At 35.1% G+C, this 16,777-nt stretch overlaps 2 protein-coding genes across 5 annotated transcripts; both read right to left on the bottom strand.

Moving 5' to 3' along the window:
• Positions 1 to 7,313: 7,313 nt before the first annotated feature.
• On the bottom strand, positions 7,314 to 9,852 carry LOC133036943 (uncharacterized). The gene is made up of 2 exons (XM_061113722.1): positions 9,726 to 9,852; positions 7,314 to 7,753 (listed from the first exon to the last, which is right to left on the bottom strand). Exons 1-2 carry the CDS (start codon positions 9,850 to 9,852, stop codon positions 7,314 to 7,316), a joined length of 567 nt encoding a protein of 188 aa, XP_060969705.1.
• Positions 9,853 to 12,738: 2,886 nt separating this feature from the next.
• Positions 12,739 to 16,398, bottom strand: LOC133037225 (uncharacterized). Of its 4 annotated transcripts, none has more exons than XM_061114116.1 (2): positions 13,659 to 16,398; positions 12,739 to 13,361 (listed from the first exon to the last, which is right to left on the bottom strand). In XM_061114116.1, the coding sequence occupies exon 1, from the start codon at positions 16,365 to 16,367 to the stop codon at positions 15,675 to 15,677; it is 693 nt and encodes a 230-aa protein (XP_060970099.1). In that variant the 5' UTR covers positions 16,368 to 16,398; the 3' UTR covers positions 12,739 to 13,361; positions 13,659 to 15,674. The 4 variants fall into 4 exon arrangements, with proteins under 4 accessions (XP_060970099.1, XP_060970101.1, XP_060970100.1 ...); XM_061114118.1 differs by having other exon boundaries at positions 12,739 to 13,357; XM_061114117.1 differs by having other exon boundaries at positions 13,819 to 16,398.
• Between the last annotated feature and the right edge of the window lie 379 nt (positions 16,399 to 16,777).

Raw genomic sequence — 16,777 nt, 5'->3', positions numbered from 1 at the left:
TTACAGTTATTCAAATCAGACAAATAGGCCTTCACAGTTGGGGTAGTTAAGGTGAGGGGGAGCTGGGTTCAGTGTGTCGTACCCACTTCTGTTGGCCCCCATCTCTCACACAAGGCCCAAAAGAGAGAAATTTAACCTTAAAATGAGCAACTGTTATTAATTGAATAGGCCCAAAAACTAAATGGGCCTAAATAAAATCTATCATGGTGTGACATTTTATTTAGCAACAACCTATATGCATCTATAACAAAAAGTAAACATATAGGCTCACACAGGCACACTGATTTGGATGGATCATATCATGTTACTAGGTCATACACAGATGAAAGAAGAATGTAAAATTTACCTGTTACAAATTATTTACTTGACCTATTGACAATTGAACCATGGGTTAAAATCAGATCATTGGATCTGTCAACAAGTTAACCATGGCAATTTAGATCAAGCAATAATAGGTTTTATAAAACTTACACATAAGCTAAAACACAAATTCCTGCAACAAGTTGAATTTGGATAGTTGGATGTAGGATTTATTTAATTTTAAATTAATTAATTAAATTTCGAAAATAATAAATAATAAAAAAATATTTTCGGATTTTTAAATGAAATAAAATAATATTTAAAATTAAACCTACAATTTTAAAAAATTAGATTTCAACTAACCTAAATATCATTTCAAAAAAAAAAAAATTGCTAACCTCTTTTAAATTTTCATGTTATTTTTATAAATTAAATATTCAATAAAATAAAATTGATAAATAAATATCCTTTTTCTGATTTTATAATTTAATTTAACTAAAAAAATAACAAAATTTAAAAGTTAGCAAAATATCTTATTTCTATTCAAAATATCATGATAATAGTAATCTTATTTTAAAATTTAAATAAGGTCAAATTATTTAAAAAAAAATTAATAAAAAAATATCTTACCTTAAATTTAAAAATCAGATAAAATAATCAAATTTAAAAATAAGATAAAAATTAAGCAAAAAAGATTAGATATTTACCTACTTTCTAGTTCAAATTACACTATTATCTTAAATTAATTTTAAAAATCCAATTAATTTAATTCTGATAATTAGAATTGAAATAGGAATAGTAAATATCTAAATACAAAACTACACAAAAAATCGGAAGTTAATTCCATGAAATAGCATGAAAAATCAAAGAAAACGAAAAAATTTGCAAGTAGTACGGACAGTATGTCCACACGCACGAGCATGGAGGCTTGACCGAGTGGATGTTGGGTGTGTCCTAAATAAAACCCATTTCAATATAATCAGATTTACTTGTTAATAAAGATCAGAAATAACATTTTATGTTGCATGGTTCACATGATTTATTTCATGATTATATGTATATAATGTATGAATTCTATTTAAGTCCAGAACATATGAATTTGTTAATGATTATAGTGTTGTCAGCACAGTGGAATATAATCTTAATTATATGTTCGAAAGTTTATTCCCTGATTTGTCAGAACACTGGATTTAGACTGACATGATAATCAGCGATAGGTATTCTTACACCTTGGAAAAGTGTTATGTCCTTTCCAGGGCATTGGCAAAGTTTACCAGTATCGGATGTGTGGAGTATACATCGGAAGGGACCGATATTGAACTTTTATTAGATATATTAAAATTTACCGTAATATCTATTCAATTCAATATCACCCGTTGATCCTAGATCAAATGATCTTAATCCTGATATGGTTAGGTTCGATATCAAGAGTATTATACATGTTCTTTGATTTGTTAGTTAAGCTTACTTTTGGGTCAGGGTGATAAGTACATTTTGGGAACATGATAGTATAATTGAGTGGGAGCGCTAACATAAATATGGAGTCTATAACTTCTATAGGAATTTAGAAGTGAAACGATGATATCCTTCGAGCTTGGCTAAACAGAGATAAATGGTGGAGATCTCATTTCACTTCGCTGAAATATCATTTATACGGAGCTAAGTGTTTTAAGGATAAAATATATTGAAGGTGTAACGGTAATTTAGTTCCTATTCAATGTAGATCATCTATTAGAGGGTCATTGATCAAATTAGGATTATAACAATGGATAACTAATGACGTATCTATATCGTGGAACATATAGAGCGTTCTATATGACTGAGAGTGCAATTCCAAGTTCTAAGTGTGGATTCAATAAGGAATTAATAAGTTAGGGAATTTACTTGGTAAATTCGGTTCGACTTATTGGAAGCTCGGTTCATATAGGCCCATGGTCCCCATACTAGTTGAGACCATACTGCTTGTAAGACTCAGTTAATTGATTTTAGTTAATCAACTATAATTCTAAAGTTAGACTATGTCTACTTTGTGAATTTTTACTAAGCAAGAGCAAAATTGTAAAGAAAAGAGATTCTAGGTTTATTTATTAATTAAGAGACTTTGTATGTCTAATTAATAAATATATTAAATGACAATATTATTTAATAATTAATTTTTAGTTATTAATAATAGGAATTGGCATTTAAATGGTTGAATTGGAAAATTGGCATTTTTGTAAAAATGAGATGCAGAAATGATAAAACAGCAAAATTACATAAGTGAGGCCCATTATCCAAAGCCCATGGCCGGCCAAACGTAATGGATTTTATCATTTATTTTTTTTTATTATTTTAATGCCAAATAATTCTAACTTAAACCTAGGTGGTAACCTATAAATAGATAGTGATGGCTCTCATTCACACTTAACTTTGTCAGATGAAATTTGAGCCTCCTATTCTTTCTCTATAGCCGCCACTTCCCTTCTCTTTTCTTTTTCAATTTCGAAATCCTTGAGTGATAGAGTAGTGCCCACACACATCAAGTGGTATCTCAATCATAGTGTGTAAGACTGTAGGAGATTCCAAACCACAAGAAGGAGAATCAGCATCAAAGGAAGGAGAGAAAGAGATCCAGGTTCAGATCTTGGTGATGCTCTGCTAAAGAAAGGAATCAAGGGCTAGAGATCTGAACGGAAGGAGTCATTATATTCCACTGCAACCAATGTAAGGTTTCCTTAAACCCTTATGTGTTTATTTCATTGCTTTAGAATTCATATTAGGATGTTAATGAAACATACTTGTTAGTAAATCTAGATCCTAGTAAAATATTTCCAACAGTGGACACGGCGCAGGAGGCTGCAAGCAGCTTCTTGAGGCGCGCCCAAGGAGGATTTCAGACATGCGCCCGTGTCCTGACCGAGAAATCTCGGACAGCAGGCTATCTGAGCGCGTGCATCTGAGGGAAGCACCATCATCCACGCGCGTAGGGTGGGTGACACCATCCTGATATTTTCCGATTTTAAAAAATTCATAACTAATTCAAATAAAATCGAAATTGAGTTCTGTAAAATAGTAAATTGCTTAATTTTTTCCAAATTATCCAATAAAAATAATTCCAGAAGCAAAAATTCAATTATTTTTCACGAAAATTCACAAACATCAATCAATCATCATATAACACACAGATCAACATGAAACCATCCAAATCATACACAAATCGTTTTAAGTCCAAATTTCTTGCAAGCAAATCAATTACCATGGCTCTGAGGCCAGTTGTTGGAATTTATTATACCAGGATCTTAGATCTACTCACAAGTATGTTGTTTAGCATCCTAAATATGAACTTCCTAAAACGATAATAAACACATATAAAGTTAAGGAAACCTTACATTGGTTGCAGCGGAATAATATGTCTCCTTCCACTCAGATCTCTAACCCTTGTATCCTTTCTGTCGCAGAGTATTATCAAGATCTGAGTCCGAATGTCCTTCTCTTTGATTTGGATTCTTCACGATCTTCCAGACTATGATTGAGGTACCACTTGCTGTGTGTGGGCACTACTCTATCACTCAAGGTTATTTTGAAATTGTGAAGAGAGAGAGAGAGAGAGAGAGAGAGAGAGAGAGAGAGAGAGAGAGAGAGAGAGAGAGAGAGAGGTCGGCTATAGAGAAAAGATGGGTGGCTCAATTTTCTGAAAGGCAATCTTTTGAATTACTGAAAAAACTCTTCTTTTGGTGTGAGCCATCACTTTCTATTTATAGGCAACCACTAGGTTTAGGTTAGTAATTATTTGGCATTAAAATAATAAAAATAATAATTGGAAAAAAGCTATTCAAGTGGTCGGCCATGGTGTTAATGGGCCCCACTTGGAATTTTGCAGTTTTAACAATTTTCATTTCTATTTTCTCAAAAATGTCAATTTTCTAATTCTAACCATTTAAATGCCAAAACTAATTATTTAATAACTAAAATAGATTATTAAATAATATTTTCATTTAACATAATTATTAATTAGACATATAGAGTCTCTTAATTAATAAACAAACCTAGAATCTCTTTTCTTTACAGTTACGCCCTTGCTTAGTGAAAATTCACAAACTAGACATAGTCTAACTTTAGAATTATAATTGATTAATCATAAATCAATTATTGAGTCTTACAAGCAGTATGGTCTCAACTAGAATGGGGACAATAGACCTATATTACTGAGCTTCCAATAAGCCAACCGAATTTACCAAGTAAATTCCCTAACTTATTAATTCCTTGTTGAATCCACTCTTAGAACTTAGAATTGCACTCTCAGATATATATAGAGCGCTCTATATGTTCCACGATATAGATACGCTATCTCATTTAACCATCGTTATAATCTTATATAGATGATTTACACAGAGAAGGGATAAATTTATCGTTTCACCTCTCAATGTATTTGGCCTCTTAAAACACTTAGCTACCTGTAAATGATGTTTTAGTGAACTAAGATATAATCACTGAAACAAGAGCTCATCCATTTACTTCTATTTAGCTAAGCTCTAAGGGAATCATCACTTGACTTCTATACACCAGTAGAAGCTATAGATTCCATATTTATGTTCAGCGCTCCCACTCAATCATACTATCATGTTCCCAAAATATACGTATCACCCTGACCCAAAAGTAGACTTAACTAATAAATCAAAGAACATGAATATCACTCCTGAGATTGAGCCTACGCATATTAGGATTTAGATTCTTTTGATCTAAGATCAACTAGTGATATTGAATTGGAAAGATACAACGGTAAGTTTACAATATCTTGACTAAATTCAATATCGGTCCAGTCCAATGTATACTCCATACATTCGAAACTAGTATACTTTACCAATGTTCTGGAAAGAACATAACACTTACTCCAAGTGTAAGTATACTTCTCGCTGATTATCACTTCAGTGTAAATCCAAAACACTGATGAAACAGGGACTTAGTCTTTTGAATCATATAATCACAATCACATTCCACTGTGTTGACAATATTGTAATTGTGAAAGAATATATGTTCTGGACTTAACTGATTTTGTGCATATACTAAATATGTATATTAAACGATAAGCATGAAAAATACATGTTAACATAAATCACTTCAAATCTCTTAAATTGATAACTAATCAGATTAGATTGTAATGGGTTTTATTTAGGACACAAAACCCAACAGTGTGCGCCTCTTGTAATATTTTTGATTGCAACTCCGCCTTATTAGGTACACACACCCTTGCCTTGTATAGTAGAATGCCCTCTTCATTAATGGAGAAGTCCTTGGCTTTCTCATTTTTTAGTTCGACTCGCTTCTTCATTAAAAACTCATCTCTGGCTTGTTCTTCTTTGATCTTCTCTAATAAATTTGATTCAATTGTGAGGTTAGCTAGCTTTCTTGTTACTAACTCTATCCCAGATCTCTCGATTTCATGTTGCAACGACACTTTTAATGCCTTAACATTGACAAGCTTGCATAGTTGTGTCTGCTAAGTGCATCTGCCACCACACTAGCCTTTCCAGGATGGTATAGTATCTCACAATCATAATCTTTTACCAGTTCCAACCACCGCCTCTGTCTCATGTTGAGCTCTTTCTGCGTAACGAAGTATTTTAGGCTTTTGTGATCTGTGTATACTTGACACTTCTCTCCATAGAGGTAGTGCCTCTAGATTTTCAATGCAAAGACCACTGCTGCCAACTCTAAGTCATGAGTTGGGTACCTTGTCTCATACTCCTTTAGCTGTCTAGAGGCATATGCTACCACCTTCTCATTCTGCATCAACACACAGTCGAGCCCTTGCTTTGATGCGTCACAATATACTACAAATTTGTCTTTGTTAGTTGGAACACACAGGACGGGTGTTGTTATGAGTTTATCTTTCAATGTTTGAAAGCTTTCCTCACATTTATCTGTCCATGCAAATTTTTGTTGCTTTCGAGTCAGATTCGTCAATGGTGTGGCTATTTTTGAGAATCCCTCAATGAATCTCCAATAATACCTAGCTAGTCCAAGGAAACTCCGAACCTCACTTGCTGTTTTTGGTTTTGGCCAGCTCTTACCTGCTTCAATTTTTGCAGGGTCCACCTCTACCCCATCTTTGGACACTATATGGCCTAGAAACGCCACTTTCTCCAACCAGAACTCACACTTCTTGAATTTAGCGTACAATTGGTGCTCTTTGAGTCTGCTTAGAGTTAGCCTTAAGTGCTCCTCGTGCTCTTCCATTGTCCTTGAATAAATGAGTATGCCATCGATGAATACCACCACAAACTTATCAAGATACTCTTTTAATACTCTATTCATTAAATCCATGAAGACTGTTGGGGCATTGGGTAACCCAAATGACACCACTAGAAATTCATAATGCCCATACCTTGTTTGAAATGCCATCTTTGCTATATCTTCCTCTCGCACTTTCAATTGGTGGTACCCAGATCTCAAGTCAATCTTTGAGAAGACGATCGCCCCTTGTAACTGATCAAACAAGTCATCGATGTGAGGCAAGGGATATTTGTTCTTTATAGTCACTTTGTTCAGCTCCCAATAGTCTATACGCATCCGCATAATACTGTCCTTCTTCTTGACAAACAAGATTGACGCACCCCAAGGTGAGTAACTTGGTCTGATGAACCCCTTGTCTTAAAGATCTTGTAGTTGAGCCTTCAATTCCTTTAATTCATTAGGAGCCATCTGGTATGGAGCCCTCAAGATTGGTGCAGTGCCTGGCGCTAACTCAATCACAAATTCTATCTCTCTATCTAGGGGTAGCCCTGGTAGGTCTTTCGAAAAAACTTCTTGAAATTCACATACTATATGGACATTCTCTGGCTTGGGGGAGGGGGGGGGGGTTTCTCTTGACTTATCTACTATGTTGGCCAAGTATGCTTGACATCCCGCACGTATCATCCTTTGAGTCTTTAGGGCTGTAACTAGCAGTAGGCTTGACTTGACTTTGACTCCTTCATATATGAATGTCTCTCTAGATTCAAGGGTGAAAGTCACTGTCCCCTTTCGAGAGTCTATTATTGCTCCATGTCGTGATAGCCAATCCATACCCAAGATAAGATCGTAATCCCCATCTCCAGCTCTATCAGATCTCCACTAAGTTCCTTGTCTGCAATCCTTATTAGCGCATCCCGCACTCCTCTAGATGATATCATAACCTCGCCCGAGGGCAACTCCATCATGAACTTATAACTAAAGTTTACATACAGTAGTTCTAACTTATCTATCATCTTTGAAGCAATAAATGAGTGCGTAGCTCCAGAATCAAATAAAACAGTACATAGTTTCCCAGAGATAGAAATCTGACCTACAACTACAGTGTTACTAGTCTCAGCCTCCCCTCTAGCTAGTGCAAATACTCGAGCTGGGACAAGTTTGTCATCCTTGAGTTGATCACCCTTTTGCGGACAGTCCTTCTTATAGTTTCCCGGTTGCCCACACTTGTAACAAGTCTTGCCTTTCAGTCAACATTCTCCCCGATGCTTACGCCTGCATGCTGGGCTTAGGGGGTACTCCACATATGGCTTCTTCCCTTTATAGTGATTGAACCCCGTCTTGTTTCTCTTGTCGGCTTCGTTGTGTTGGTTACTTGGAGGTTTCCTTTTGTTATCATTGTTGGAATTTATTTTACCAGGATCTTAGATCTACTCACAAGTATGTTGTTTAAACACCCTAAATATGAACTTTCTAAAACGATAAATTAAACACATATAAAGTTAAGAAAACCTTACATTGATGCAGCGGAATTAATGTCTCCTTCCACTCAGATCTCTAACCCTTGTATCCTTTCTGTAGCAGAGCATAATCAAGATCTGAGCCCGAATGTCCTTCTTCTTCAAGTTTGATCCTTCACAGTCTTCCAATCTATGATTGAGTTACTGCTTGCTGTGTGTGGGCACTTACTCTTTCACTAGGGTTCGAAATTGATGAAGGGAAAAGAAGAGAGAGTTTCGACCAGGTATAGAAAGTGGGGAATGCTCAGTTTTCTGAAGAGAGAAATTTCTGACAGAAAGCTTGTGAAAACTTATGATTTGACTGAGCCATCACTTTCTATTTATAGGCAACTACTAGGTTTAGGTTAAGAATTATTTGGCATTAAAATAATGAAAAAATCAATTTGAAACTCCTCATTTAGTGGCCGGCCAAGGTGTAGTAGTGGGCCCCACTTGATCAAATTTTATTTCTATTTTCTCAAAAACGCTAATTTTCCAATTCTAACATTTTAAATGCCAAAACAAATTATTTAATAACTAAAATAGATTATTAAATAATATTGTCATTTAATTTAATTATTAATTAGACATGTAAAGTCCATTAATAAATAAATAAACCTAGAAACTCTTTTCTTTACAATTTCACCCCTGCTAAGTGAAAATTCATAAAATTAGACATAGTATAACTTTAGAATTATAATTGATCAATCACGAATCAATTAATGAGTCTTACAAGAAGAATGTTCTCAACTAGAATGGGGACCGTGGATCTATATGCTGAGCTTCCAATAAGTGAACCAAATTTACCAAGTAAATTCCTACTTATTAATTCTTCGTTGAATCCACTCTTAGAACTTAGAATTGCACTCTCAGACTCATATAGAGCATATTATATGTTTCATGATATCAATATGCTATCTCATTTAACCATTGTTATAATCTTATTGTGATTTAAAGATCCTCTATATAGATGATCTACATCAAGATGAGATTTCTTTACCGTTCTCACCCCTCAATGTATTTTGCCCCTTAAAACACTTAGCTACCTGTAAATGGTGTTTAGTGATCTAATGATTAGTCAGTTAAATAAGAGCTCATCCATTTACTTCTATTTGCTAAGCTCGAAGGGAATCATCACTTTACTTCTATACACCAGTAGAAGCTATAGATTCCATATTTATGTTCAGCACTCCCACTCAATCATACTATCATGTTCCCAAAATATACGTATCACCCTGACCTAAAAGTAGGCTTAACTAATAAGTCAAAGAACATGAATAGCACTCCTGAGTTGAGCCTAAGCATATCAGGATTTAGATTCTTTTAATCTTAAGATCAACTACTGATATTGACTTGGAAAGATATATATAACTGTAAGTTTGTAATATCTTAACTTAGTTGCAATATCGGTCCAGTCCAATGTATACTCCATACATTCGAAACTAGTATACTTTACTAATGTCCTGGAAAGAACATAACACTTACTCCAAGTGTAAGTATACATCATCGCTGATTATCACATTAGTGTAAATCCAATAACACTGATGAAACAGGGACCAAGTCTTTAACTGATTTTGTGTGTGTGAATGTAATAAACATATTAAACCATTAGCATGAAAAATTCATGCAAACATCAATCACTTCAAATTTCTTATATTGATAACTAATCAGATTGTAAAGAGTTTTATTTAGGGCATAAAACCCAACAATCACTACCTCCATTACTGGCCGTTCTGGCCTCCCACCTAGCCGTATTGTCTTTCTGTATATGACTTTCACACAACTCAACTTCTAAAACTTTTTCCAGTACCTCAACATACGTGGTTGCCTTTACCCCTGACATCGCTATGTCCCGACTTATTCAGGAGTCGAGCCCTTCAGTAAAGCGATGAATCCTACGAAACTCAGTAGGAACGAAATCTGTGGCAAACTTTGCAAATTTGTCAAATTGGTGAGCATACTCTGTAACTGTAGACTTACTCTGCCTCAAGTTCATGAACTCATTAACTCGAGTTGAGAGTATTGCTTCACTGTAGTATTTTTTATTAAAAACTTGCACAAAGTCAGCCCAGGTCATTGGGGCCACATCCTGTGTTTGTTTAATAACGTCCCACCAGATGCGAGCATCCTTTTTCAATAAACTAGCAGCACAAGCTACACTATCTCCGTTGTCGAGCCTCATGTACTCGACAATACCTTCCACTATTCTTAACCATTCCTCAGCTTCCATTGGATCTGAGCCCCCTTCAAAATTTAGTGTGTGTTGCTTGCGGAACCTTTCATATATTGGTTCCCACCGACCCTCCGGCACAAGCATATATTGTACCGACAAAAATCGATGTTGTCCTTGATTGGGTTGTTCCTGACGGTTGTGAAGCTCTTCATCTCGCTTCCTAAGTTCCTCCCTGAGACGAGGAACTTCTTGCGCCAAATCTTGTTGTGGTGGCACCACTACAGCGGTGTTTTGGTGTTCTTGACCAACTACCCCAGCAGGGACTTCGTGGTTGCCCCCACCTTGACCTGGTTGTTGTCCATTTATAGGGGCATTTTGATTCTCCTGGATCACTGCCTCAGCAGGGACATACTGGTTTCCCCTGCCTCGACCATGACCTCCACTGCGAGCACCTCCTCGCCCCAACCTCCAGCTCAGTCTCGCACAACCGCTCTTCATTCAACCGAGTTGATCTTCTGGGTTCACCGCTTTCCATCAAATCCCTTGTCTGTTCCTCAAAAGAAAGGAGATGGCAGCGGTAAGAAAATAACCCAAAATGTATCCCACACAAAAAGGAAAAATCTATACACTAAAATTAAATAAACTTTTAAAAAAAAACGTAAATCATCAAGCAACAATTCACCATGTAAAAAAATAGTCTTCATTCATTTATATATAAAAAATTACACTAATAAGAAAATTGTTTGAGTTATACTAAAATTCTAACTCCGAAGAATCATTTAATTGTTTCGATTAACCATACCCTAAACTTTTAGCTAACTAAAGGAAAATCTAAAGCCAAAGACTAAACCAAGCTATGCGTCTATTCATCCTTATCTTCTGGATCTTCTTCTGGATCCTCCTCTGACTCTTCTTCTAGATTGTCTTCTGAGTCCTTCCCTTGTTGTTCCACCGGTTCAGGATTTACTGCTAGTTGTATTTCTTCTTCAGGCTCATCCAGATCTTCCACGTCAGAACCATCCTCCAAGATGTCTCATGAAATTGGCTCATAGTCAAAATATTCTGTATCATGGTAAATGCCAACTGTTGTCTCTGGGATGTTGGCAATGTAGTAGTCATGATATTCTGCCCCAAGTTTATGGTTGAGCAAGGTTCTCACACCCTGCTCATTCATTCGCACATCCAAGACAGAGAAAGTGTTGAGGAATCTCTCAATTGACTCTTTATACTTGTTATGTTCCGAAATATAACCGATTCCGTTCACTTGTCTCCATATTTGATCTAGGTGAGCTCTTGCTTCCTCAGACCTTAGTGAGTGTGACATAACTATATATTTCTCGTGTGCCATTAACGACACACGCTCCCATGCCTTGATTAATTTTATCCATATCCTCTATTATTTTCCTAAGTTTACTTCTCTCGTTAGATGTCGGCAAGCGTCTTAAGCCTTTAATTGCCTTAATTACGTTTGGATTCATTATTAACTCTGCACAACTTAAAATAAATACTAGATTGGAATTAACCAAATTTAACATATAAGACATAACAAAAATAAAGCATACATACTTGATGACAAGTTGATCATTTGCAGCGATGGTGTGTATGTCGCGTGAATTCAAGATCAATGTAACTGTGGCTCTAATACTATTTGTACCGCTCTTACTTACTTAAAATAAAATGCCATAAATAAATTGGTGTTAAGATACTAATGTTGTCTTTATTTAAAAAAAAATAACAATTTTTAAAACATGGGTACCCAGTTGAAAATAAAGTATTACCATTTAATTAAAAGTAATAGAAAATTTAAACGACAACATCCACAATATGTTTAATAAATTTAAAAGTGACTTTCAGCGGAAGATGGCTAAGACCACACGCAGTTACATGTTGTTGTGAAAATTTATACGCAAGTATATGCAGTCAAACAAGTAATAAAGTGATAAGTAAGATCGTCTCCACAGGGATTGCAAACAAAGTTTGATGTAAAACCAACAAATTACAACTTAAAGTAAGAGGAAATAACATGCAAATGGTTGAGTAATGATTCAAAATTAAAAATGACATGAAATAAACTTGCTAAAATTAATACTACTTCTGCTAGAAAAATTGTTTGCAAGATAAAAAATGTAATATGCCAAAAATGGATTGAATAGCTAATTCCTTCTAGTCAGGTTTTTTTTCCAGGTGTTACAGCATTGGTTCAGCATTACTCCAACATTCTGCACAAAGATAACAAAAATTCCTCTAGGCTTGTGAGAATTTTCCAACACTCATAAATTTAAGTCTACCACTTAGCTCAATATATTCCAATATCAAACCAGCAAGCAGAACACTATTCAAACATTAATTTTATAAGTTATGCAAGGTAAATGAAATATTCCTATTCCACTTACATAGAAAAACCTAAATCTAGGTTTTTTACTTGCTCCATTCAAGTTGAACTACAAGATCTAGCCTTTCTGGTACAAGATCTAGCTTAGCAAATTGTTATTCATGGCCAAGGAACAACAATCAAATAAAAATAAAACTCACTTGAATGAACAAAGGCAAAAAAAATGCTAAAGTAAGCTTAAAAATTAATCATACCCAACATAGAAGTTCATAGCCATTCAAGCCTTAAAAGTCTAGCTCATATTCAAGTAAGAAAATAAAATCCAAAGTAAAAAATATTCATCCATGGCTGCTGCCCTTTGTTTACAAGTTAACAAGTTTTAATATCTAAGTAAAAGAAACAAGAAAAGAGAAAGAGAAAGAAAACAATTAAGAGAGGGTAAAAGAAAAATCAATCACTAAAGCTTGGACCCCTTTTCTCTTCCTCCTTTGCTGTACTTTTTCTGCATTTACTTCTCTTCTAAAAAAAATGCAGCAGCTCTGCTCACGTAATGGAGGTTGAAGATATGTACTTTCTTTCTTTCTCCCTTTTAGTTGTTTGGTTCCTAGGGTACAAAATCACTCCTAAAAATGAGAAGCCCAATTCTTTTTGCACTTTGGCCCACTAGGTTTAGTCCCCTTCATTCCACAGCAGCCAGCTGGTGTATTTTGAGTGACTGGGACGAATTTGCTGATGTGGATAAGTGAAACTCGTGTTTCCACGTCACTGCTTGAATACTGATTTCGCTTCAGCATTGCTTCAGCAATCTGCCCCAATTTCAGCTTGTGTTCCACTTCTTCCTTGCTTCCTTTTTCAACAGCAAACAAGCACAATTAATTGAAAAACACACCTAACAATAACAATTTTTACAAGACTTAAAAGTTAGCTTACTAAATAGAAAATGAAACTAAAACTAACTAAAGTTAAGTAAACAAACACATTTTCACTACTCTTCTCACAATACTTTTAGTTTAAAAGCATAAAAAATAACTCTATACCATAAAGTTATCACACCCCAAACTTAGAGTGTTGCTCATCCTCGAGTAATGAAGAATAACAAGAACTAAACAATAAAAAAAAAACAGAAAATGACAGCGACACTAACATGCTTCCAGTAGAGAAAATATTGCTCTTTCACACTTGGTTTAGCGACGAAAATGCTCTCAGAATTAAATGGAATGGAAGTGTAATTGGTGGTAGTGAATATGCCTTGACTTGTGTGTTTCAACAGAATTTTGCATGTTCTTTATGTCCTTAATGCTTACCAAGAGTAATTCAATCAATAAAATGTGCAAATACTTCCCACCAACACCTTGAAATACTATAACAACTACCCTCGATCCTCAAGTTTAATAAGTTCGCTTCCATAAGTTGTACTAGTGCAATCCTCTCCACTAATGTAGCTTAGCTTTACAACTTAGATCAAAAGGACTTTAATAGGCTTGAGATGTGAGGTTTAGGTTCGGGTTTGGTAAAGGATGATATTTTTAGGCTCATGACCTAACTACCTCAATTTATCAAGGACTTTTTCTTTTTCTCTCAAGCGCTCATCCATAATTTCATTTTCAACCCAAAATGTTCACTCCATCTAGTTCCCACTCTATTGCTATATGTATGTACTATATATATATATATGTGTATTTTTTTTTCTTTTCAAATAAACTAGATAAAGAGAGAGAAAGAACAACAACCTTTTTCTTTGATTAGGGGTGGTACACCCCAAACTTAGTCTTAACTTTGCCCCCTTTTTTTTTCTCTCTTATTTTATTAATATTATGATTGTACATATATGTATATATATATATTTTTTTCTTTTCTTTTCTGTTTTTTTTTCCACATATCTATATATAGCAAGAGAAGGAATCTAGTGTTATGTGAATTACAACTATCACCACCCCGACTCACATCCCATCATCATCTATAGTGTGAACTTGTTTCACCACATTTTGTAAAGTTGTATCCTCACTTCCCTAACCCCATTAATGTTTGATTAGTCCTTGATAACTTAAGCAATTAGGTTTGGGTTGTGAAGGATAACATTTTGTGTGTACGTGTGGATATAGTGACTTTGATGGGTGTTAAGAAAAACTAGGCTTTTGGCTTAATTAGGGGTGACTATTGACAATTAAATATTCTCGGGTTGGCTTGAAAGGCTCAATCATCCAAAAATGGCCTAAATTATTTCCAAGTTATAAAGCTCGCTAGGATTTCGCCTCAAGGATTACACTAACCAATTCTAGATGCTTAAAACTCTCTCAAGGTGTTAGCTATTCTAAAAACTCAAAGTATGGTGGGATAACACAAGCATACAATTGTTGAAAGTATTCCTCATAGGCTAGCATTTAGACAAGAATAACACTTAAAATTAGCATTTTCAACACACAAACCAAGGCACTCCACAAATGGAGGAAAATAGATATTTTTCATCATCGAGCGCTACCCTAAACCAAGCTGAAAATACATGCAGTATTTTTCTCATTTCCAAGCTAAAATAGAACATCACAAACATGACAAAACAACATGATTAATACACATCTAATCCACATAATATTTATTACTCATACAACTAAAGACAACAATAAAAGTAAACTAAGTAAACAATCAAACACAACCAGCAATAACAATTTAACTAAGGAAAAAGAAAACTCCCTCAAGATTTGAACTCTTCCCCACTAGAGTCTCTGCTTCAAAATGCTGAAGCGATGCTAATGCAATGCTGTAACTACTGGGGCAAACTGCTTTAGCACACAATTCTGCTTTACACCATATTGCAACAGCCTATTTTTCTGTCATTCCATGTCGTGCACCTGCAATAACAATCACCACACCATTACAAATTCATTAGTAACTAAAGAAATTAAAATTATATAAGTATGTATATATGTATATATTTTTTTTCTTTTTTTTTTTCCTTTTTTTTCTATTTTTTTTCTTCTTCTTTTTTAACAAGGGGTGGCACACCCCAAACTTAAATGTAAATACATATATATTTTTTTCAAGGGGTGGCACACCCCAAACTTATTACATAGCATATATATAACTAAATATAATCTTGTTCCTCCACTCTCAGGTTGCCCAAATCTGATTCACTAAAGCCATGACAACCCGAGACCCTTCTTCCTCAAGCCTCTTCCAATGTGATGGAGGTCTTTGCTCGATCAACCTCACCACCCCCAAACTTCACTCCTTGGCCTTTCACCAAAAAATTTCTTCTTGAAAGTGCATCACGTAGTTCTACCACCCCATCGAGGTACACTCTCACCACCAAGAAAGATCCATCACACCTTGAATCTAGTCGTCCACGAGTAGCCTTCGTTAAAGAGTTAGCAAAAATCACTTGTTTCCCAACTTCAAACATTTGAGACCAAATTTTTCTACTAAACTTCTTTTTCTTTCTCTTCTTTTTGGGTGGTTTTTTAGGTTCAAATGATGTTTTGTCTTTTCTTTCTCGCGGCTCGTGATCCTTAGCAATTTCTTTAAAGGGAATCTTTTTTCTCACCTTCTTACTATTTTTGAATTTGGATTCCTCAACCATGTTAGGATCCATATCTCCAATTGCTAAGCATTCTCCTATTGCGTTCGGAGCACGTATGGGATGGAAAACCTTGAACGTGGCTTGCTCATCTTGAGCTCTCATGGTAAGCTCTCCCTTTTCAACATCTATCAAAGTTCTTCCAGTGGCAAGAAATGACCTCCCTAAAATGATTGGAACTTCCCTATCTTCCTCATAGTCAAGAATAATGAAATCGGCTGGAAAAATGAACTTATCCACTTGTACCAACACATCTTCAATTCTCCCCTCTGGATGAGCCATGGAACGATCCACTAATTGCAAAGTGACGGTGGTTGGCCATGCTTCTTCAATTCCCAACTTCTTAAAAATAACATAGGCATGAGATTAATACTAGCTCCCAAATCACAAAGAGCTCTTCTGTAAAGTCATTTTTTGGCAAGTTAGTTGACAAAATACTTTTTCATTTATGGTAAGATTCTCTTGCATACATTCCTGAATTCTTACCTTGTGTTTTCGGTTTTAGTTGCTCTTTTCCTTCTTAAGAAAGTTGCACTTTTCAGCTGGACTTTCCTTTGTTTGGAAACTTCCTGTAAGAGAAGCAATTCTCTTATGGAAAGTGGTCTTTTTTAAGGAAACTTGTCTTTTCTAAGGAAACTTTGATTATTGCTTTTTCCTTATTGATTTCGATTGTATCTTGATACAATCAGAAT

The sequence above is a fragment of the Cannabis sativa genome, chromosome 4 (genome assembly GCF_029168945.1).
Source record: "Cannabis sativa cultivar Pink pepper isolate KNU-18-1 chromosome 4, ASM2916894v1, whole genome shotgun sequence".
In the NCBI taxonomy this organism is placed as follows: Eukaryota; Viridiplantae; Streptophyta; class Magnoliopsida; order Rosales; family Cannabaceae; genus Cannabis; species Cannabis sativa.
Note: the sequence above shows the minus strand (reverse complement) of the source record. Positions and strands in the feature narration are given on the sequence as shown.